General features: G+C 39.5%; 1 protein-coding gene across 1 annotated transcript; it reads left to right on the forward strand.

Annotated features, from left to right (window-relative positions):
• Positions 1-16,046: 16,046 nt before the first annotated feature.
• Positions 16,047-21,563, forward strand: LOC140756164 (uncharacterized). Its single transcript, XM_073091601.1, has 4 exons — positions 16,047-16,756; positions 17,720-17,989; positions 18,407-20,477; positions 20,931-21,563. Exons 1-4 carry the CDS (start codon positions 16,047-16,049, stop codon positions 21,561-21,563), a joined length of 3,684 nt encoding a protein of 1,227 aa, XP_072947702.1.
• Positions 21,564-23,465: the final 1,902 nt, after the last annotated feature.

Raw genomic sequence — 23,465 nt, forward strand, 5'->3', positions numbered from 1 at the left:
AAACTGATATAAATAGCACTTTTGAAACGATGTTTATCGTTTTGAAATTTGAAATTTCTGTTTAAATATGCTGTTTACAAATAAATGGCCAAGTGCGTGTCAAACTCGCATACCGAGAGTTTCGTACAACATTTTTTTTTAAATTCTAGTATTTGTTTAAATTACATGCATCGTGAAAATTTAAAGATTCAATAGACAAACCTCCGAAAAATATTAATTTCTTGTAGGGGTGTATCCCTCTTCATATTATACTTTTATAAATGAATTGTTATAGCGGTCATAATAACACACAATAAGAAAAAAATCAAGTATCTATTACCGTTCAAGAGAGAGTCTTGTGACAAACTAACAGACAGACATAGAACGGAGGCTTAATAATGTACTTCCGATCTTAACCTTTGCGTACGGAACCCTAATAAAAACGAGTTGTTAATAACATCCCTATTTGCGAATATTTCATACATACACAACGCCAATAAGAAAAGAACCTCAGATTCAACATTCAAGGTTCTGTTTATTCACTTTTTACGGCTCAGGTTACGTTTGGGAAGAAATGAACTGGAAATTTTCCGCTGAAATAAAAATATATTGACGGTGCTATCGATCTGGCGCACGCCATTAAACTTTAAACGGACGGGTGCGATATCGGGAACAGTTATCGACACAAAGCTAAATATTCTTTTGAACCATCTATATTGGTAGAACTAATTTTGATACATCAACATTATTACTACTTAAGTTTTTTTTATAATATAGGAGTAGCAGACGATCATGCAGTCTACCTGATGGGAAGTGGCTACTGCCGCCCATGGAAATCTGTAATCAACCCAAGATAGGATTAGATAATCCCACCTGAGTTCGGCCACAGATGCACCGCTACCCCTGAAGACTAAGCTGGAACGCCTCGGAAAAGTCTGTCTACACTACCACACCGTTCAAAACCGTTCACAGCAGCGCCTAAAACTGCTGTTATTAGGTAGAAATAGGTGTGGCGGTGGCGCCGCCGGAGTCGAACCACAAAGGGTTCTACCACCTTCAGTTTTTTTCTGTGTAACTGTGTTTTAAGTAGATATTAAGTTTATACGTACACTTAGAAGTCTAAAATGAGTATTGTGTTGTACTCGTATGTGTACGTCGTTTTTTCTCCATAACAAATTACATTAAGAGTAGTATTAATGGGAACGATAAAAAATTCAAATAAAAGTAATAATTTCTTAATAAATAACTTTTTGATGTGAAACATCTATAGCCGCACGTAAAACCGATTTCTGGCGTGGCGACGCATGCCACGCTATACGATGGTATATATATACAGTCTATATGCAGTAGTGTGTACGGTGTGGCGACGCGTCGCCATGCGCAATCGACTGTGTGATTCTGTCCCACTCGATTAATGAAAATAAATGTTTATTCAATAAATAGTCATCGTTATCTGGAAAAAATCGTAATATTTTATTTAATCATTATGACATATTTAGTTCCTATCACAATATGTTCTTTTCTGCATATTACTTTTACAAAATAATGTCGATGTTTCACATCTGCCAGGCGTCCCGTGACGGCTCACATTATTTTTTATGAAATTTAAAGGATTACCGTAACGTAACACGTAATAAGGTTTAAAAATAGGTTGTAACTGTTAACACAAAATTATAAAGAAAATATCTATATTTAATTTATGGACTATAAAAGGTATCTAAAATATAAATTGGAAGCTAATAGTCAATAGGCAACAAATCTCACGAACTTGCCTATTGAGCATATTGCAGAAAAACTGAATCTGGTTCCGAAAATCACGCTGTAAATCACACTGCGGAATTATGAGGGCATGAAATTTATTACTTTGGCGTCCGGTTGTAAAAAAAAACATCGATTAATTATTATCTATAGAGCACTCTTTTAATTTATTAATTTGATACCCATATTGCAGTGCTTAGTTCACGTTGAACATTTTATCGGTATTTTGTGTTTTTATGTTACCTATTTAAGAACCCTTTAACTACCAAGACAAAATTAACGGTACCTTCATTATAAATCCGTACAGCGGTATGGAAATTTTAAAATAATAAACTTGCAGTCAGTTGATAAAAAAATTAAAACTGAGAAGTATTCAAAAATATTGTATCTGTTTATTAACACAAAATTATCAACAATTTAATGATGTAACGTGTGGACTATGAAACGTATTTTAAACACACGTTGGAAGCTGATTGTCAATAGGCAACCAATTTCGGGAACTTGCCTATTGGGCATATTGCAGAAAAACTGAATCTGGTTCCGAAAATCACGCTGTAAATCACACTGCGGAATTATGAGGGCATGAAATTTATTACTTTGGCGTCCGGTTGCAAATTTTCAACGCGAAATTATTTTCTATACAATACAAATTTATTTATGACTCAGAACTCTTTTGCGTTAAGCTTTTTATACCTCACTTGAAAGGTAGGAAAATTTTCTTTTGAAAACTTAATGTCTAAAGAACCAAAGAAAATAAGGCTGTTAATAGTAGTACCTATTTATTTTAAGAAAATTAAATTGGCAACGCTCAAAGACATTTACACTATGAAAATACCTAATTAAATTTAAATTTTACACTTTGCTGTGTCTTAGAGAACGGTAAAGAAACTAGGGTAGTACCCATCTTTCGAATTCAGTTAACTTAAAAGTGAGTAGTCCGACTCGGTCAAATTTATTAAATTCAGTTAGTAGCTTACAAATTTTACGAATATCGCTAAATAATCAATGTGGTAAGTTAGAGGAGGATACGAGACGTTCCTAGTTAGTCTTAAGTTCACTCACTCCAATTGTATCTTGATTTCATTAGGTATAGTACGCATAAAATTGCTAGTCCGCTCTGAATATAGAAAGGAATCGCGGCGCCATAACAAATTGTATGACTACACCTGCTTGCAACAACTTCAGAGTGGACTAGCAGTTTGGCGAGGACTATACTATAGTCTAACCTCTTATGGCTGCTAATTTGCTACTTCTATATTTTATTATATACTGCCATTCTGTACTCGTATTTCTCTAAGAAAACTGTTTCATTTAATATAAAAAAAATATATTTATTTGCCCATTTTGGGGCGTCCGCCATATTGGTTTTAGAATAACGACACTAAACTCATAATATTAATATTTCTTTATTAAAATTATGCATACAAAATTTTAACTTATTATTTAGAATTGATTAGTTTAAAATTTCTGTTCCAAGATTTGGCCCTAATAAATACGAGCTAACAAAGCCAGTCTAATCAAAGTTTATAAAAATGTTTTGTGCATGAACTGTTAAAATACCATGTATTATCAGAACACAAAATACTTAGGCATATTATATGGCACAACCCCTCTGGATGAACGAATAAAATACTAGATTACACACCACAGACAACTTCAGTCATTAACCAAAAATCATCACGCAGTTCGGAGCGAACATCACATTTGCGAACATTAATGACAGTTGAGAGCAATAAGGGAGAATTAATGCCATTCCAGTCTTCAACCATCGTGGTTTCGTAATAAGAACGAACTGACATAAAGTAACAGAGGTGTACTCAGCTCGGAATTAATTTGGATGAAATTAATTCCTGAATGTAGGAAGCAAGGATGCATACCATCTGTTGGCTATTAGAACAGATAAATAATTGAATGGAATGGGGAGTCTATTCAAACTATGTAGGTATTAAGGTATTAAGGTAAAATTGGCGTTATATTCTGACTGTATAAGTCAAGATAGGAGCTATAAATATGGTGAGATGCGACATGGTGGACACAGACAGACAAAAACTCTACAAATATTAGAAATTAGCAGCATTACTTATTCCCAGGTTTCCAAACTACTTTTTGCCAACAAATTCGATGTACCAACGCACGTAGCTTAAATTATTATTATATGTATACATTTTTTCCTAGGAAAGATAGCAAGATGGAAAAATTGCATATTAACGAATACCTTCTCCATTTATATTAGAACTTATTATCTTTCAAAACGATAGGAAATTCATTGCTTCATAACTGAGCTAACCCCTATTCAAGCTCATTATCTTTCTGAGCTATACGAGATATTGCTCCACTGTTATGAGCTGTGCTTTAAACATGAAAAACATGAATAACCTCTTGCCTGTGACCGCGTTTCCTGAGAGTGACATGTAAAAGGCTTAGTCACTTCTCAAGAAAATGAATAGGTTCTTTAAAAGCTTTTTCTTTTTATAATTTCGTTCTTATAATAGTTGAGAACAATATATTTTATTTATGACCGCAAGAAGAAGAAGGTAGTTTTTTAAAGGCATAGATTAGAAAAAATTACTCACTCCTAACAAGAAAATGTAACCAGTTTGACACTTGAAATTGTCACTGTCATCTATTTTCAATGTTTGAAAAATATTAAAAAATGCAGTTTTTAGATCCGCGTAAATTACACAAATTACATGACAGCCATATGGCTGTCATGAATTGTCAGCCGTTTAAGCCATTTAACGGCTTCCTTCAATTACAAGGCGGTGCGATATCTATACTTATCCATGTTAAAAGGTATTAAAGTTACCCATATATAATAATATATTAGGTTAATAAGTGTCGGGGCTTGCTAGACGGGCGTCGGCAGGGGCGCAACCTTCAAAGGGACGCATTTTGCCGACTCACAGAAGAAAAATAAATTATTGTACAATGAACTTCCTCCTGAGGTATCCCGGATAAGATATGAGGTTCTTCAAAATAGGTGCATAAAGAGCTCTCTTCCAAAGCTTCCAAAGGCGATGCATAGTCGACTTCTTTAGTATTGCAAATTTTCATGGGCGACGGTGACTACTTATCATCAGGTAGTCCGTCTGCCTTATCATGAAGTATAATTGTAAAAAAGTAGTCTTCGAAATAATTCGGCGAAAAACGGGTAACAACATTTTTAAACTTGATTCTGAGGATATTTTTTTTTATACAAAAACCTTGGGGGGACCAAACTTAAAATCTTGCTAGGGGGCACAAAATTCAAATCTTGACCCTATGATGATGCTTAAAAAATAGTTCAACTAAATAATGCAACAGACCTCAAATCTTGGTTCAAAAGATTTTCATGCAAATGCGATCACAACAAGATCCGACTACAGGCTTGCGAATGCTTTAATGAAATTAAAGCGACTCCCACCGGAACGCCCGATCGAGCCCAGAAGATTATTATGAGTCTGGAGAAAACCAATTAATTAATTCGAGACTAAGGATTGCCTGTTTCCTTCCTTCCTTTATTCATTGAATATGAATGAAAATCAAAAGGACCGAGGTTCTATTTATTCGTATCCATAATTAAGCCATACGATTATAGAGGTATATGTTTAATACATAATAATTATATGTGTATTGTTTCATTTCAATATTAAGCCTCATTTTAGAATAAGCCCCGTAATGAGTTTATCGTAATAATGCTTATTTTCATATTGCCATAATTAAATTCATACTTACAGCCATACAGCCTCATATTGATGTGGTAGATTCAAAGCCTTTTCTTTCCGAAAGGGACAATAATAGGATTTATCATTATAGATAGCCTAAGTCTCGTTGAAACCTAAAAATCATAATATTTGTTTCGATACTTAGGTTTGCATTCACATACATACATTACTATTTGATTTTTTTATATTATCTCTACGCCTCCCCCTGAGGGACATGAATCGTTATGTACCCAGTTGCCCATTCCTTAAGACGGACTTGACTACACTGCTGTTTAAGGAAAACTACATGTGGCGGCGGTACTACCATTCCATTGTAACAAAATTCTACCACCTTCATTTCTAAATATATGCCACTAATAACAATAGTAAGAATAAAGTGACTAGTGAGCGCTCATTAATAATTTCGCTACATTCCCTCTCAGTACAATTATTCTCTCCAAAGACAAGTTCAAATGCAGATGTATCTCCATTTGATATATGATTGTACGTTTATTTATAACTCTTCCATTGAAATGTTTATTTTACTTCACTTTTAATTGGTTCATTAAACTGTAGAGAGGGTAATTAATGTTTCAGTATCTTATATTTCTATTCTATTATTTTTCTCATACTTTTTTGGTACCCGGCATAAATTTATAATTTAGTCTTCGAGGATATTAAATCACGTTTGGCCGACCTTTGGTAGAACCCCAATGTTATCTGAGGTTGATTCCGTTGTGTGGAAGTGACTACGTACTCTCAGGTAAACTGTATTATCATTTGCAAAATACATTATTATTTATAATTATTGCTTTTCGCGTGTATGTAGGTATAATCCGCGCCAAATTGCTAGTCCGCTCTGAAGTTGTTGCAAGCAGGTGTAGTCATACAATTTGCTATGGCAACGCATATCATTTCTATATTCAGAACGGACTAGCAGTTTTACATGGACTGTAAGTCATTCTTTAGCACATCCTACAGCTCATACGGTTTGACGGATTATAACGTATGAGGTGTTGTTGGATTCGTCTAAATTGTAAGAGTTACTTAATCTATAACTAATCTTTATACTAAGCAGCTAAGTCTGTTTTTTTGCAATATCACTAGTAGTTACCATGTCATGACGACAGCATTAATTAACTACTCGTATTTGGAAAATAGTCTGTTCTAAAACGAAATTGTATGCGAATTGAGATTTGGCTCAATTTCAAAGCGTTTGACATTTTGCCCACGTAGCTTATAGAGATTGGGCAATCAACCACGAGTATACTGGATTCCCATTAGAACTGAAATTGCTCCACATTAAACTCGACCACATAAACTAGGCAAAATTTCTAGATTTTTTTGTGATTTTTCTCTACTATCTTTAAACGTATACCGTATCTTTACATGGCGTTAAATTTATCATTCAAAGTATTGTTGTAGTAAAGTAATTATAAGCTGTGTTGATAGATTTTGCTACAGTAGACATGTAAGTAATTCGCCATGTACTGTCCCACTACATCTCTTAGTATGGGAAGAGTATAGGCCATAAGACATAGTCTGAAAGTTTTCTCAAGTGAATATTTTCATGTTCCATTAAATTTCATAAAATACTTTCAGATACGCACCGGAATAATTATATGAAAAAACTTTAGGTAATCAACTTTAATGAATAACTTTATACACTAAAAACTTTTTTATTTTAGTGGTGTACTCGATTTTAAATTTTGTGGGATGCAAAATTGCACTCTGGCATTCAAATTAGGTAAAAAGTTAATCAAAAAGTGGCAGTATTTACTTTAACTTAAAATTTTGGCGGTAAAAATTTTATACGAGTATTTCGGCAGTAATTTTCACCGCTTTAATTAGTCTTAAGGTAACTTATATCAAGAACATACAGGTCTAAAACCTTATAAATTATTAACCATATTAATGATTACCTTCACCATATTGCATATTACTCTTACCTTAGTAATCATATTATTATCAACCATATGAAATAGGAGTACAATAGCATTTACTGGTGGTTGCTCAAAACCAAGTAGTGATAGTCGTAAGGAATACGTAAAGAAATCTACTCTTCTGAAAGTTCTTAACAAAAAAGTTCGAAACTCTGAGAGGAGTCCCGTGCCCAGTAGTGGAACAATAATGACAGCGATGAACATCACGACTCATTCTTCAATAGATGTATCTAATTAACTATCAAATCGGAACAAATATTAGACGCCAGAAAAGCTTTCACCGGCCAAGGAAATTTAATTAGGCCTCAACAGATTGTGTGCTGTAATTACGTTATTCATCGCGCTAAACAATTATCTACCGCCTCCCACTTCTATTATATGTGGCCCTTAATAATATTCTCGGAAGACTCGTGTTTTATCTAATTTCTTTTGAGTTTGTTTACTTATTCATCCATTTATATATACGAGAAGTAAGAAAAGATTTACGGAAAATACTTTTAAGTGCAAGGATGTTGCTTATTGTAACAAAAGCTATTTTTTTTATTTTATTTTAAAAGCAGACTGATTAAGATTAAATTGGCTGTTTATCCTACGAACAGATTAAGAATAATAAAATTATCTTAACCTAATTAGGTAAATAATTATGATGCAGATAATACTTTACCCTATTGAATCACAAAAATATCAGGTACGAATGTGTTTCAAAATTGTTACGAAAACACACTTGCACGAAACATTTTAAATAACTACGAGTACAAAGGGTAGCAACGAATGTTCGACCGAACTGACGTTGGACTTCAATCATATTTAGTCTATTGATGTCCGTTGGCAGCTGAGTCGTTTTTATAGTATAGAAATGGTATAGAGCATGCATTCCATCTGATTGCCACTGCTGTCGATAGGCATCTGTAATCAGCGCCATACAGCAGTCCAGTAAAAAGAGTACTACCTGACGTCGGCCATAGATCTGTTGCTACCCCTGAGTACTAAGTTGGAGCCCTTGGATAATATGTTTCCAATACCACACTTACCATGAGTGACTCCTTTCCGATATGATGTTTTCTGACATGAAACTGAACTTTTAGTGTACGAACCCTAATACGATCTCCTACATACTAAACCATTTTATGTACGAAAGGTCTCGATAAACCCTTCACCAACCCCACATGCATTATTTGTCACGTCATTGGCATATGATTGATGACGTGTAAAAATTAAGTTAGATATATTCTAGTGACGCAGTGCGGCGGAAATGTATCAGTAACTAAATTAAAAAGTATATTTTAAAAGGAGGTTTTACATATATGATATATACAAAGTAACATAACAGCAAAGAAATATAAATTAATTATCCTAATGTAACTGCAAAGTAAAATATTGTGAGAAAAACAAAATGCTGAACAGTGTTTAGTTACATTTTAAATCCCATTTGAAGTCTAGAAATCCGTATACATTTGTTGTTAAGTATTTATATAAAATGGATTTTGTATCATTTGTATTTTTGTATCATGTATGTGTCCCACTACGGAAGGTAATGTTTTTGAGACGTATTTATGTAAGTTTCATTCTCAAGCAGCCCAAACGTCGTGACGAATTTCAACTTATGTAATTATGAAATATCGTCGAATTCATCGACATTGTGGGTGTGACATAGACTAAGTATATCTTTAGGTTCAGTTTATTGTATAATTATTAAAACACACGGTTTTAATTAATTCTATATGCATAGATGACATGACTTATTACTAAACTCAGACTCATAAAAAGAAAGAAACAACAAAGATGAATATTTCTCATTGACAATTAAAAAGTTTTAGTTACGATTCGCTGATAGACCACAAGCTCCTTTACTATTTCTTACAAACACATATTATAATTCTCGTGTTAACGGACAAGAAAGGAGCATATGAATAATTCCATTGCAGTTACGTATTATTCACCCGTGCATTGCATTGTGAACTGTGCAACAAGTCTTTGTGTGATTGTTTAAGCTCGACGCTTGAGACAAATTGCCCTAGAAACTAGGTGGTAGTTTATGAGTCCATTGACCAGGCTCTGAGGTCCACTTATGGAACCCTTTGTGGATCGACTTCGAACGTGACTTCTATCTAATAACAGCAGTGTTAAGTGCTGCTGTGTTCCGCTTTGAAGCGTGTACCTAGTAAGAGAGACATACTTTTCCAAAGCATTCTAATTTAGACCTTGGGGGTTGCGACACATCTGCGGCCAATCGTAGTAGGGTGAATCTTTCTGGAGTTGATTACAGATATCCATGGACTATAGTAGCCATTTACCATGAACTGGACTGCCTGCTCGTTTGCTAATTTTATACTATAAATAATTGGCCAAGTGCGAGTCGAACTTGCACCCGGAGGGTTCCGTACCAGATATTTATTTTTATTTTTAGTATTTTTTATCATAGTAGGAAGTAGCTCCATTAGTAGGTATATGCATTTTTAAAATATAAAGTGGTGAATATTAACTAAATTTCGCCAATATTAGATCCATTTTCCTGTTCTCTCCAAATATGTATATTGTTGTAACAATTACCTCATCATCATCATCAACCCATAATTAGTCCACAGCTGGGCACAGGTCTCCTCCCAGAGTGAGAAGGATTAGGCTGTAGTCTATACCGCGCTGGCCAAGTGCGTATTGGTAGACTTCATAATTCACATACCTTTGAGATTTTTTTATATATTTCTCAGGTGTGCAGGCTTTCCTTCGTCGTTAAAGCAAGTGCAAGCAAGCAATTAATTTCTAATACGCACATAAATGAAGAAAATCAGGGGTTCCGTTTTTACCCTTTGGGTACGAAACCCTAAAAACGCCCGCATTAGATTGTAATACCCCGCCAAAATGTCTTTCATAATGCAACAATAGGTGTAATGTCTACCTTTGCCATGGAACTATGAAAGAGTTCTTTTTTTAATTTTCATGAATAAAAGTCATTTTCAATGATATTACACGCAAATCTCCGAAACCGTTCAGCTATTTTCTTTTTATTTTAGTATAAATATGTGGGTTGTTCCAGTTTAAAAAATATACTTTTGACCCGATATATGAAACGTTTGTTGAGATCAAATGTTTGGCAGTATATTATACGAGTATGTACGACTCACAGGCAACATGTCTTATATCCTCCTCCTTCCGAGTCCTCTGGCTGTATTAACAATAAACCTCCACTTTAGTAACATATATCTACCTGAAATAGCTACATATTATGTATACAAATCTAAGAAAAATCTAACTATAGTAGAATTTACCTATGTATAAATATAATACAGTGCATAACTACGCAACAAGTCTATGAAACTGTTTAAACTCGACGCCCGGGACAATGGCACGGAAACTAAGCGAATAGACGTTGCTGTTGCATTTCTTTTGTAATAACTAGACAAAGAACAAACGACAGTCCTACTTCATAGTACATTCTATTTTTACCTCGCGAAAGTTGCGAGTTTTTTGCGCTGTTAAGATTGTCTCTTCTATAGTGTCATATACAAGTATGTACCCGTAGGTAGCGTTATTTTACTCTCATGCATAAGGTAATTTTGAATAGATTCATGGCTTAAAAAATTCAATTAAGTTAGATGTGAGGAGACCGTTTTATTCTATAATTGAATGGATCTAATTAATAATTCACATACTTACCATAATATGTTATTTCATTCAATAGGTAATTTTCAATATGTAAGGTAATATTACTGACTGAGTTACATATGACGCGACTATATTAGCTCTCAGGAGTAATGATGCGTTTGTAATCGGCTACAGGTTCTTCCTGTTCTATATAAAGAGATACGAGGCGATACGAGTTAGCTGCTAGCCCTTGTCAGAGGTTTCCAAACGCTATAAGTCTTCAACAAAGTTAAACGTTTGCTTTCCAATGATAACAACCAGGACCGACTTAATGTGACCTCTAAAATACGAAATGTTAAATATTTCGGTCTATTTTAAGAAATGACCAAAATGTTATTTAAAGAACATCGTAAATATTATTAGTTGATTTATCCATGTGCAATTTTACGAAAATCCATGCAATCGTTTTTCGTGACTGAAAATGTATCAATTCTGACATTAATAATATTATTATTAAACTTTGGCCTTAATAATATATCATTAGTAAGATCATTCATTCACCATCAACCATTTAAATGGATTTTATGTGCAATGATACTTCACAAATTTTGTGTTTTGTTTATTTAGTAAAGAGAACTGTGTGTGCTTTAAACTAAGCGGATTGCAATGTTTTTGCAGCTATTAAACTGAATACTCCAGAAAAACACATACTTAGTGTTTCATTCGCTATTCGTTTGGTGGTTTTAACCATGTTTTATTTTAGTATTTTTTGTAAACATTAAGAACATGGTTGTATTACTTATAACATAATATTTCTTTGATGTACTCGTACCGAATGTAACGTTTACTGAAGAAATCTAGAAAACACTGAAATAAGAAGTCTTTTAGGGTAAATACATCAATATGCGTTATAATTTCAACAATTTGAAATAGTATTTGACCAAATGAGAATTCTGTGTGGTATAATAATTGTTACAATAAAATTTACGACAAGTATAAAGGTTACTAACGGGCTCTGCAAAAATACTCAATAAAGTTTCATAATAATATACATTTGACATGTCCGACGTGTTTAAAAGCGGGCTTTTACGGCCTACTTTTCACTTTTATCAGGAAGTGTCAAGATGTGTTGCAAGCCACATAAGTAGCTTAACCTTATTCGCACATAAAATCGGACTTTAGCGAGAATCAACTACTGCATTTAATTAGTTCACACTGGGGTTTGTGGTTCGAATCCAAGTCTTATAAAAACCTATAACCCAAAAAATATTTAAAAGATTCTTAAAAATGTATAAAGCAGTCCTCAACTATAGCATTGTAGAATAAACTTGACCAATTGCAATGAATCCTAGACATCAATGGAAACCTACACGCCAAATTATCTTCATAAAGTTCTGAAAGTTGAGTAAAATTTACTAACTCACACGCCCAAATTTCGTAAATTATAATAAACAAAACCCTTTTGAAAAAGAAGAGTACTCAATGGTAATCTACGACCAGAAAATTTACACTTATTAATAGGAAACCCGTGCCTAACAATAGAACAGTGCTTTCATATGAAACCAGAACAAAATTACAAATGGCCCACGAATTTATGAAAATTTGGCCGAGCCATATATTGTGTAGGAGGTGCATGTAAAATTCGTGATAATTTTACTGCCACACAATTGCGTTAATCATACGTGGGTTCACCACAACACGTATGTACTATTCATTCACGGCACATTATCACAATATGTGGAAATAAACTTTCAACATTTTGTGTTCAATATGAATATACAGAATTTTGTATAAAGGTACCAAATGAACTCGTAAATGTCTCTGAAACAGTACAATTATAATAAAGCTTATTTAGATATTCGAAGACTACTCTGGTGATACTGACCGCTACGGTCAGTATACCGCTCTGACACACAATGCTACGCTACCTGCTCTTCAGTAAGACGGTCATCTATATGATTAATTTAGATTTTTATTTTGGATCCAGTGTTTTTGTACGCCTCTGTCCTTGTCTATGTTATCAGCAACAATAAAAATACTAGTCTAAAAGTTTACTATGTACATATGAGACGATAAACACATATGATACTACATGAATTTTCACCACACCACATTTCAGTGTATCGTTGGAATTGACTTTATTGATACCGGCTACAGGTGGAACCTATTCTATAAGTTGATCACACATATATGGCGGCAATGACCACTTACCATCAGGTGCACTGCCAACTCATCATCTTACGAAAAAAAATTGGCAAACCGAAAATCGAACTACCTACCCTTTCCGTGTCAAACAGTCATAATGCCCAGTACGCCACGCACGACACACCACTAAACATACTTAACAAATATTTGCTTTCCAAATTTTTACCTATAAATACCTTTGAAATATATTTTCTATTTAATTACCACGCATAGTACTTTAATCACTAAGCGTTTAAACGGGCAATTACCATAAATTAGATACACTTATTTGCCTTCCATTCCCGTAAACTAATTACCTAAATTAAAACGGTAGAGTGCATATTATTATGTTAACATCATACTAGTTAGCTCTATTCATTGTAAAATGAATGAGAAAATCCTTTTCATGCCGTTAGTATCGTAGTCAACTGTGAATATACCAACAAAGAGACGAGAAATAAATAGCAGGTCACATTAAGCTTCATTGTGCAATATATCCTTTTTTTCTAAAGTTGTAATATTAGCTTGTAGTTCACTGCTTGCTAAATGGTGATCTGTTACAAACTTCATATAACATTCTACCTGAAGTCGATTACATATGGGTTGCCACTCCTGAGGACCTTCATCATCAAACCATATGTAAGTAATGCGGGTTCTACATCCTTACATCGAACCGCAGTACTGCTTCTTGTTAGAAATATGTCTGGCTTTGGTGCCTTTCCATTTCTTTCCAATGCAAATATAGTAAAAATATACAAGTACCAGACATACATGCAGTCCACATGATGGTAAGTGGTACCTGCCACCCATGGGTATCTAATCAACCCCAGATAGGATACGTATTTCATAAAAGCTTGGCGACAGGCGTGTAGCTTGAACAACCCTTGAGATCCTAACATTGGAGAGAGATAACATTGGAGAAACAGACGAGAATGCAGTCCACCTGACGGTAAGAGGTTACTGCCGCCCATGGACATATGCAATCAAGCCCAGATAGGATCAGCTATCCCTGCCTAAGATCGACCACAGATGCGCCGATACCCCTTACCACACCTTTTAAACCAGAACACAGCAGCGCTTGACACTACTGTTAATAGGCAGAAATTGGTGTGGCGGTGGTGCCGCCAGCGTTCAACCACAAAGGGTTCTAAGTTACTACTTACCATACCACCAGAACGCAGCACTTAAAACTGTTGTTGCTACTAAAGTGATTATGGTAGTAATGCCTCTACATTCTAGACTCCACTTAGTTTTCAATATAATAAAATATTATATGTTCTAAATACTAAGTTCTAATTACTAGGAACTAAGCTCTAGGAAACATTTGAATTGAATGATTAATGAGTATTTTAAATCATCGCTCTGCAGTTGTGTAGCTTCTTTGAATGATGCATACAATTTACATACATTTCAGACCATTTTATTGGAATACTAGCTGCTTTTGTTCATTCGCATGCACAGAGTTCTGATAATATTATTCTATGTGAAATGTTTTTCATGTTACATGATTCGTTGTTAAATTCTGAGGTTAATATTTTAAGTATGATAGTATTCGATGCTCACTATTACAATTCTGTCAAAATAGACAGTGATGCAAGAAATTAAATTACATTTCATAACAAATAGTTTGATAACTTTAGATAGAAACATAGAATTGAATAGAATAGAAAATTGAAAGATATCTTACCAAAAGCGTAATGTGTGCTAAACAGCTCCGGGTGGTATGTTTTGAGGGCGGCAAAATCAGCTTCTTCGTATTATAATATAATGTGTAGGACATTATGAGATCCGACAGTGTATACTCAGTAAGAAGGGTTTTGGTATTTAATATGTAGCAAGGTTAGGGCACAATTTTAAGTAGTGTAACCGACGAAAATTTTCGCTGACTATTTCTTTATAAGAGGCGGCAAGTGTAACTTTCGCACCGGATGGCACAAACGCACTTCATGCCACTAAAGCATAACGCTTCTGTGTAACTTTTTACACTCCAACTAGATATCATGTCCGTATTAATGTGGGTATAAAAATGAACACAAAAATAAAATAAAACGCTCAAAATCTACATTACGTATCTGCGAATCTGTTCGAAAAAAGTGTGATATCTGGTACCTATACATTTTCCCATTCATACCACATTTATATTCCGTCCGTACAGATTTTAGAGTGAAAAACGTATCGCATTTTTAGGTCGCACATTTTAAATCGTTATTTTTTATGTTGCCATGTTTCCAATTTTAACAAAAGCCATTTAGATATCTTTTACTATCCGAAATGTTTTATTTTGAAACAAAGTGATACGTATTGCTGATAACAAAGTTACGATGAAATTTCAAGACAGATTCTATGAAATTACACTTAAATTATTACTTGTCTTCATTTATACAATATTCTCGTTCAGAAATGCTTTGCTACTTGTAAGTTACAAATTGGAAGGGTCCTGTTGCGGACGGCGAATAAATTTAAGAATAGTTGATATATTGTAATTCATATTATTGTTTTTTAGTACGTAAGATTGTTGATTTTATAAGAATATTTAATGTGTATGAAAAATAATGTACAACTATGTTTAAAATAAGGTATTTAATGTAAATAAATAAAGAGAAATAAAAATAAAGTAAAATTAAAAAGAGAGGGACACGAGTGAGCGAGATGCATGATAGAAAGAGAGGGCTATAGGAAGTGAGCGAGACGGGACTGCTGCGTTAGCCCCCCGTCGGTTGTAACACTCACTTTGCCACTTAAGGTGGCTAAAAATAGGGTCCGGCACGCTCCGGAAAAAAGAAGAATATTGTGAATAAATGGTCAAGAAAAGAAAATACAGGAAGAAAAATTCAATTGGAGTTTTTATTGCAAACCCGTACTCAACATTGGTCCTTCGAGCCGGATACAGAAAAAAGAAGCAACCAGCGCGTCTACAATGAACACACGAAGCAAGAAGACCCACTCCGAGTCCGGCATCGGCGAATCGGAGCACCCTCCGCCAGGTGGGCGGGGGCTGTTCCACCGTATATATGAAGAATCGCCGAGATCGCCATCGACCGCAGTCCTCACCGGGACGCCCGCCGGAACATCCGTCGGGAGGATCCCACCAGGAAGGGTCCTCGAGCGCTCACCTGTACGCAGCACCGCACACCCCGAGCACCCCACGTCGCAAGAGATACCGTCGCGCTCCAAGTCGCCTATATGCCGGCCCACGTCTCCGGCATATAGCGCGGCGCCCAGTATACGTTCGCATCGTTCGTCGGTCAGCGTCGCGGCACGAGTTAGGCTAGTCGAATACGAAGCGGAAAAGGAGCTAGCTGAATTAGAAGAGAGAAGAATACAACTTAAGAAGACGCTAGTAAAGAAGCGGCTAGAAGCGGAAATCTCTGCGATCGAAGCGGAAGAGGGGGGGGAAACTATCTGCGACCAAGAAAGAATACACGACTGGGTGAACAAGAGCCACGAACACGCCGGAACGCAAGTACACAGGGAACAGGAGGTCCTACCTCCCCCGTTAGAAGTACGGGGGGAGGAACGGCCTCGGCAGAGGGGAAGGGGCATCGAACAATTAGCAAACGCCTTAGAGAAGATGATGCACGTACGACCCCCGCCGCGGCAAACGTCGGAGCTCCCAGCATTCTCCGGGTCCGTCATGGAGTGGCTACCCTTCAAAGCAGCAGTAGAAGATTCGACGCGTCTCTACAAATTCAGCGCCACAGAAAATTTATTGCGGCTTCGAAACAGTCTCCGTGGGGAAGCGAGAGAGACAGTGCTCTCTCAACTGTACACGGCGACTCACCCGGACAGCATAATGAAGACGCTAGAAATGAAATACGGTCGACCTGAATATATCTTCGATAAAGCAATGGAAGAACTGAAGAGACTCCCCAAGGTCGGCAACTCCAGCAGCGAATTGAATGAATTGGCCATCAAGTTACAGAACGTCGTCTACACTATGAAGAGTGTGGACCACCGTGGTTATCTACGAAATCCATTACTGATAAGGGATGTAATGGAGAAGCTAAGCCCTCACCTGGTGAGCAAATGGGCGGAATACGCGGCGATCAACGAAGGGAAGATTGCATACAGCGACGAAATCACAATACTCTCGGAGTTCCTGATGGGTGAAGCAGACAGGGTACTACGCTACACGCACACGGCGAGGAACAGCGCTCCGGGGCTTCTCAGAGGGGAGAGGCCAGTAAGGAGGACAGCACCTCGGGAGAAGGTCTATTCTACGAGTGAATCGACGCGTGAAGAGCGAGCACCTAGCTGTCTACGATGCCAGTCTACAAGCCATCACACTCCGAAGTGCCCTCAGCTGAAGGAACTCACCATCAACGACAGGTGGAATTGGGCGAAGGAACAGCGGTTATGCTTCAAATGCATGACACGAAGACACAGTAGAACCACATGCAGAGCGAAGCCGTGCGGAGTCGACGGGTGTAGCATGCAGCATCACGCCATCCTACACAAGACTGCAGAGCCCGCCAGGAGGGTGGAGACTTCTGAGTGCACAGATCAGGGTGCACCCGCAGCGGTCATGAGCGTCACATCAAAGGTGGCACCAAGAGCGGTGCTATTGAAGACATGTGAAGTAAAACTCAGCGGTCCACGGGGGGAGATAAGGACGCACGCCCTCCTGGACGAGGGGTCTACAGTAACCCTTATAGATGAAGAATTGGCAAGTCACCTCACCAGCGGCGGACCGAACCAACCTCTAAACATAAGAGGTATCAATGAACAAAGAAGAATCGACAGCAAGGCGGTCAAGATTCAAATCAAAGGTCTACACGAACATGAAGCATACTCCGAGACAGCCCGCACGGTGAAGGGACTTCAATTGCATCATCAGCGCGTACCTCAGAACCTGGAGCGGTATGCACACCTGCGAGTCGTAAGGGAGAAAATCAGCACGGGGGAAGCTCGACCTCGCATACTAATAGGCACCGACAATTGGCACTTAATAGTGTCCCGACAGCTGCGCGCCGGCAAGAAGAACGAACCTGCCGCATCAAGAACAAAGCTGGGATGGGTTCTACATGGGTCGGTACCTAGGAGGTTCGTCTACCAGGACCAGGCGGCCGTGCTTCACGTCTGCACGGGCGACATACAGTTACAGAAGCTCGTCGAGTCGCATTTCGACGTGGACTCGCTCGGCGTATCTACGAAAGAGAAGATTAACAAGTACGACAAGAGAGCCAGCGACATCTTCGAGGCGACCGCCAGACGGAAGGACGGACACTTCGAAGTGGGTCTACCTTGGAAAACTGACAACCCCACACTCCCCGACAGCTACGAGCAAGCATACAAGAGGTTACGCACATTGGAAAAGAAGATGGAAAATGAGCCCACATTCAAGAAGAAATACAGCGCTCAAGTGGCTAACCTGCTGAAGAAGGGTTACGCAGAAGCATGCGACGGCAACGAAGAAAGAAGTAACGTCAAGTGGTACTTACCTCACTTCGCGGTTGTCAACATTAACAAGCCAAACAAGATACGAATGGTATTCGACGCAGCGGCCAAGATTAACGGAGTCAGCTTGAACGACTACCTGCTGGAGGGGCCCGACCTGTTGGCGTCTCTGATTAAGATTCTGTTTGGTTTCCGCGAAAAGAAGATCGCGGTGACGGCGGACATAGAAGAAATGTTCCTCCGAGTGAAGATACGTAGCGAAGATCAACCAGCCCAGATGTTCCTGTGGCGGGACGAGTCCAGTGAAGCCCCGCGCAAGTACAAGATGACGTCAATGATATTTGGGGCCTCGAGTTCGCCGTACCTCGCTCACAGCGTGAGAAACAAGAATGCCGCCGATTACGAAGAAGGATACCCGGAAGCTGCGCGAGCCATAAGGGAACGCCATTACATGGATGACTATTTAGATAGCTTTCAGTCAGAAGAGGAAGCTATAAAGGTCATAAGGGACGTCATTCATGTACACGAACAAGCCAGCTTCAATCTGCGGGGATGGAACTCCAATAGCCCAGCTGTCCTCGCGAGTATTCCCGATACGAAGAAATCGAAGAATGTCAACGTGCAACTGACGACACACCAGTCGGAGAAGACCCTGGGACTAAGGTGGAACCCGAGCGAAGACACCATAGGCTTCAATACGGACATTAAGAGGGTCCCCACCGAAGTCAAGTGTCAACAGCGAGCACCGACCAAGCGTGAAGCACTGAGCGCCGTCATGTCAATCTACGATCCCCTGGGCCTCGTAAGCCAGTATACGATCACCGGGAAGATATTGCTACAGCAACTATGGGTCAAGAAGGTCGGCTGGGATGAAGAGCTACCTAGGGAGGAAGCCGAAGAGTTCCAGCAATGGGTCGCCGGACTACAAGACATCTCGAACTTGGCCTTACCACGTTGCTACAGCCGCGACATGACCCCGAGCTCAGAGCTACAGCTGCACATATTCAACGACGCGAGTGAACAGGCCTACGCAACCACGGCGTATTGGAGGATCACCCATAAGGATGGCACCGTGGAAGTTGTACAAGTCATGGGCAAGGCTAAGGTGGCGCCGTTGAAATTACTCACGATTCCCAGGTTGGAGCTACAGGCAGCACTCATCGGGGCGCGTATGGCGAGCACCATCCTGAAGGAACACGAATGGAAACCAGGGCGAGTCTACTACTGGACGGACTCCAAGACGGTACTTCATTGGATAAGGAACGATAAGAAGAAGTACACACCGTTCGTGGCGCATCGACTGGCGGAAATAGGCGAGCTGTCCCAGGTGGAAGATTGGCGATGGGTGCCCACGGCCGACAACGTGGCCGACGACGCCACGCGAATCGAAACGAAGAGGATCACTGGCGCCGACCGATGGTTCACCGGGCCGTCATTTCTGAGCTTATCAGAGGAGGAATGGCCTACCGAAGCTACAAGCAGTGACACTTCAGAAGAGGCGGCGTACACCATCACCACAGACGACATCACGGACCGCATGGGCTGCCTGCCGGACATAACGAGGTTCTCCGCCTACAGACGACTCATAAGGGCCACAGCGCTAGTTCAACTCTACGTACAGAAGCTAAGAACAAAGAACAGAAGCCTGCTGTTAGAAGTCTCCCACATACAAGACGCCGAGCTGCGGTGGATACGACAAGCACAACAGGACTCCTTCGGCGAAGATCTACGTAGACTGCGGGCTGGACAGCACTTACACCGGCATAGTAAACTAGCGAAGTTGGACCCCGTCATCGAAGAAGGAACACTGAAGGCCCGAGGCAGAATAGGAGCCTCTAAGACGTCGACGCACTCGAACCGACCTGTAATATTGGATGGTGGTCACCCCTTCACACGCCTACTAGTGATGGACTACCATCGAAACGCCGGACACGCTAACAACGAGAGGGTCGTAAACGAGCTGCGACAAAAATACGTTATATTTCGACTACGACCGACAGTAAGAAAAATGGCTAAGGAATGTCAATTTTGCAAAATAAGGAAAGCAACGCCGCAAACACCGCCACGAGGGGACTTACCAGAAGAGAGGACAAGTCCAGGGCATCGACCGTTCAACTACTGCGGCGTGGATTACTTCGGCCCCCTAACAGTCACTATTGGGCGCCGACATGAGAAGAGATGGTGCGCACTGTTTACCTGCTTAACTACACGAGCAGTGCATTTGGAGTTGGTGTCATCGCTGTCGACCGACTCGGCAATTATGGCACTCCGAAGGATGGCCGCCAGAAGAGGATGGCCACAGGTGATCTTCTCAGACAACGCAACGAACTTCAGAGGTGCTGACGTCGAGCTCAGAAACGCGTACCGGGCATGGGGTCCGGAGCTACATAACTTCTGTCTACAGTATGGAACCAGCTGGCGTTTCATCCCACCGGGGGCTCCGCACATGGGCGGGGCATGGGAGCGGCTCGTGCGGTCAGTCAAGACCGCGCTGAGCACCACACTGAACGAGAAGTCACCCAAAGAAGAAGTCCTTCAAACGCTACTAGTGGAGGCCGAGTACTGTGTCAACGCTCGGCCACTCACGCACGTCTCCGTGGATCCCGCCGACTCAGAAGCATTAACCCCCAACCACTTCCTGATTGGGTCGTCGACCGGGCTGCCGCTGACGGGACCCTGCGAGGAAGCCGACCGCAGCGTGTGGAGAAAAGCACAGGCGCTGGCGGACCAGTTCTGGGGGCGGTGGGTCAAGGAGTACCTGCCGACGCTGATACCTCGAGGACAAGAGACAAGGGCATCACGACAACTACGGGTCGGCGACCTGGTCATCGTGGTCGACAACACGCTACCCCGCAACACATGGCCACGCGGCATCGTCGAGCGAGTGCACGAGGGACCCGACGGCATCATACGCTCAGCAGACGTGAGGACCCGGGGAGGAGTCTTCAGGAGGCCCGTGGTGAAGCTCGCCGTCCTCCAGATAGGGAGGGCTACGACGGAGCTGCGCCGGGGGGAGGATGTTGCGGACGGCGAATAAATTTAAGAATAGTTGATATATTGTAATTCATATTATTGTTTTTTAGTACGTAAGATTGTTGATTTTATAAGAATATTTAATGTGTATGAAAAATAATGTACAACTATGTTTAAAATAAGGTATTTAATGTAAATAAATAAAGAGAAATAAAAATAAAGTAAAATTAAAAAGAGAGGGACACGAGTGAGCGAGATGCATGATAGAAAGAGAGGGCTATAGGAAGTGAGCGAGACGGGACTGCTGCGTTAGCCCCCCGTCGGTTGTAACACTCACTTTGCCACTTAAGGTGGCTAAAAATAGGGTCCGGCACGCTCCGGAAAAAAGAAGAATATTGTGAATAAATGGTCAAGAAAAGAAAATACAGGAAGAAAAATTCAATTGGAGTTTTTATTGCAAACCCGTACTCAACAGGTCCTATAAGTCTCTACTTTACCACACCCTCCCAGCCTATAGTACCGCTCAACCCTACATAAGCCAAACACAGATACGGATGGTATAGTATAGTAAACTGGCCTACTATAGGGCCCTGTTTCCTCTTAGAGTGCGACGGGTTAAGTCCAGCGTCTAGTAAAGTGCGAAGTGCAAGTTCCTTACGACAGTTTTCATTGCCGTTTTAGCACATGCTATCTAAGTACATTTAAAAAAAATGTGGGACCTGAGATCGCGAAACCCGATAGAAACGCTGAGTTTCTAACCACTAGGCTGTCACCGATTTTTGCGATGGTGATATTCAAAAATGTTCTAAATGATTCCTAAGTTCGTTCTAATTTCTAAGTTCTAAATTCAAACGGCTGATGATAAGGCAATTCTGTCTTCGGCCTTGGACTTAACATTCAAAGCATGCATGCAAAGGCTCACGTTCGACAAAGATGGGGTACGTTTCTCTAACGAATGTTTACCCTCTATTCGCACACGCCGCTTTGTCACGCAGTCCTCTACAAATACGACTGTAGCAGTTACTGTACGTCGACTTTAATTATAGCCATCTCTGTTAATAATGTATACGCATGTGTGCTCGTATATTTTGAAGTTTCAGTATTTTAGGCGCGTTAGAAATGGAAGTAAAAATTTAATATTCGCCCTTAGGTAGTCATATTAGAGGACTTTTACACGGGCGACAGTCAGCTTCTTATAAAGTAGGAGTTATAGAAGAACGTGCAGACCACCTGATGGTAAGTGGTTATTGCCGCCCTTAGACATCTGTAATCTACCCCAGGTAAGATTCGATTTTTACGTGAGTTCGGCCACAGACGCGCCGCTCCCCTGAGGACTAAGCTGGAACCGCGAAGAAGTACATCTTACCGTACAGCGCTTAACGCTGCTGTTATTAGGTAGAAATAGGTGTAGCGGTGGTACCGCAGAAGCACAAAGGGTTCTACTATAATCAAAACTTATACGCCTAACACCTCATATACGAGGTTAGTTCCTAACAGCGTCCGTCGCAGACAGTGGCTGATTGCTGCCACCTGTCGTCAACCACGGTTGGTCGGTCATTAACGACAAGCCGCTACGCCATAAACTGTCCCTTATGTATAAGGTCAGTATCGCCCGTGGGTTACTTAATTGTATACTCTTAATGAATTATAATCGTAAAACTTTATTAGAGTTATAAAAACACTTCTGTAGTCTTTGCTACTTTCAATTTCATTGCAGAAAATATATGTAGACTATTACGAATTTTGCGTCATAACATTTTCGTAATGTTTGTCTCCTCCGCTGCCTTATTCCACAACATACTACCACAATGAAGTCACACAATGTATTTTTCAATTAATGTAAATGACAGGTAGGGAGGGTAGACACAGTTCCCGTGCATTAACAAAGGAGGTACGCTTCATTCTACGGACCTATACGGTAACGGCCTTTCATGTAATGCATTGCTATTTACCCGTTTTCTATTGT

Source organism: Epargyreus clarus, unplaced genomic scaffold (genome assembly GCF_041222505.1).
Source record: "Epargyreus clarus isolate Ecla_fem2 unplaced genomic scaffold, WU_Ecla_fem_2.2 ptg000034l, whole genome shotgun sequence".
Taxonomy (NCBI): Eukaryota; Metazoa; Arthropoda; class Insecta; order Lepidoptera; family Hesperiidae; genus Epargyreus; species Epargyreus clarus.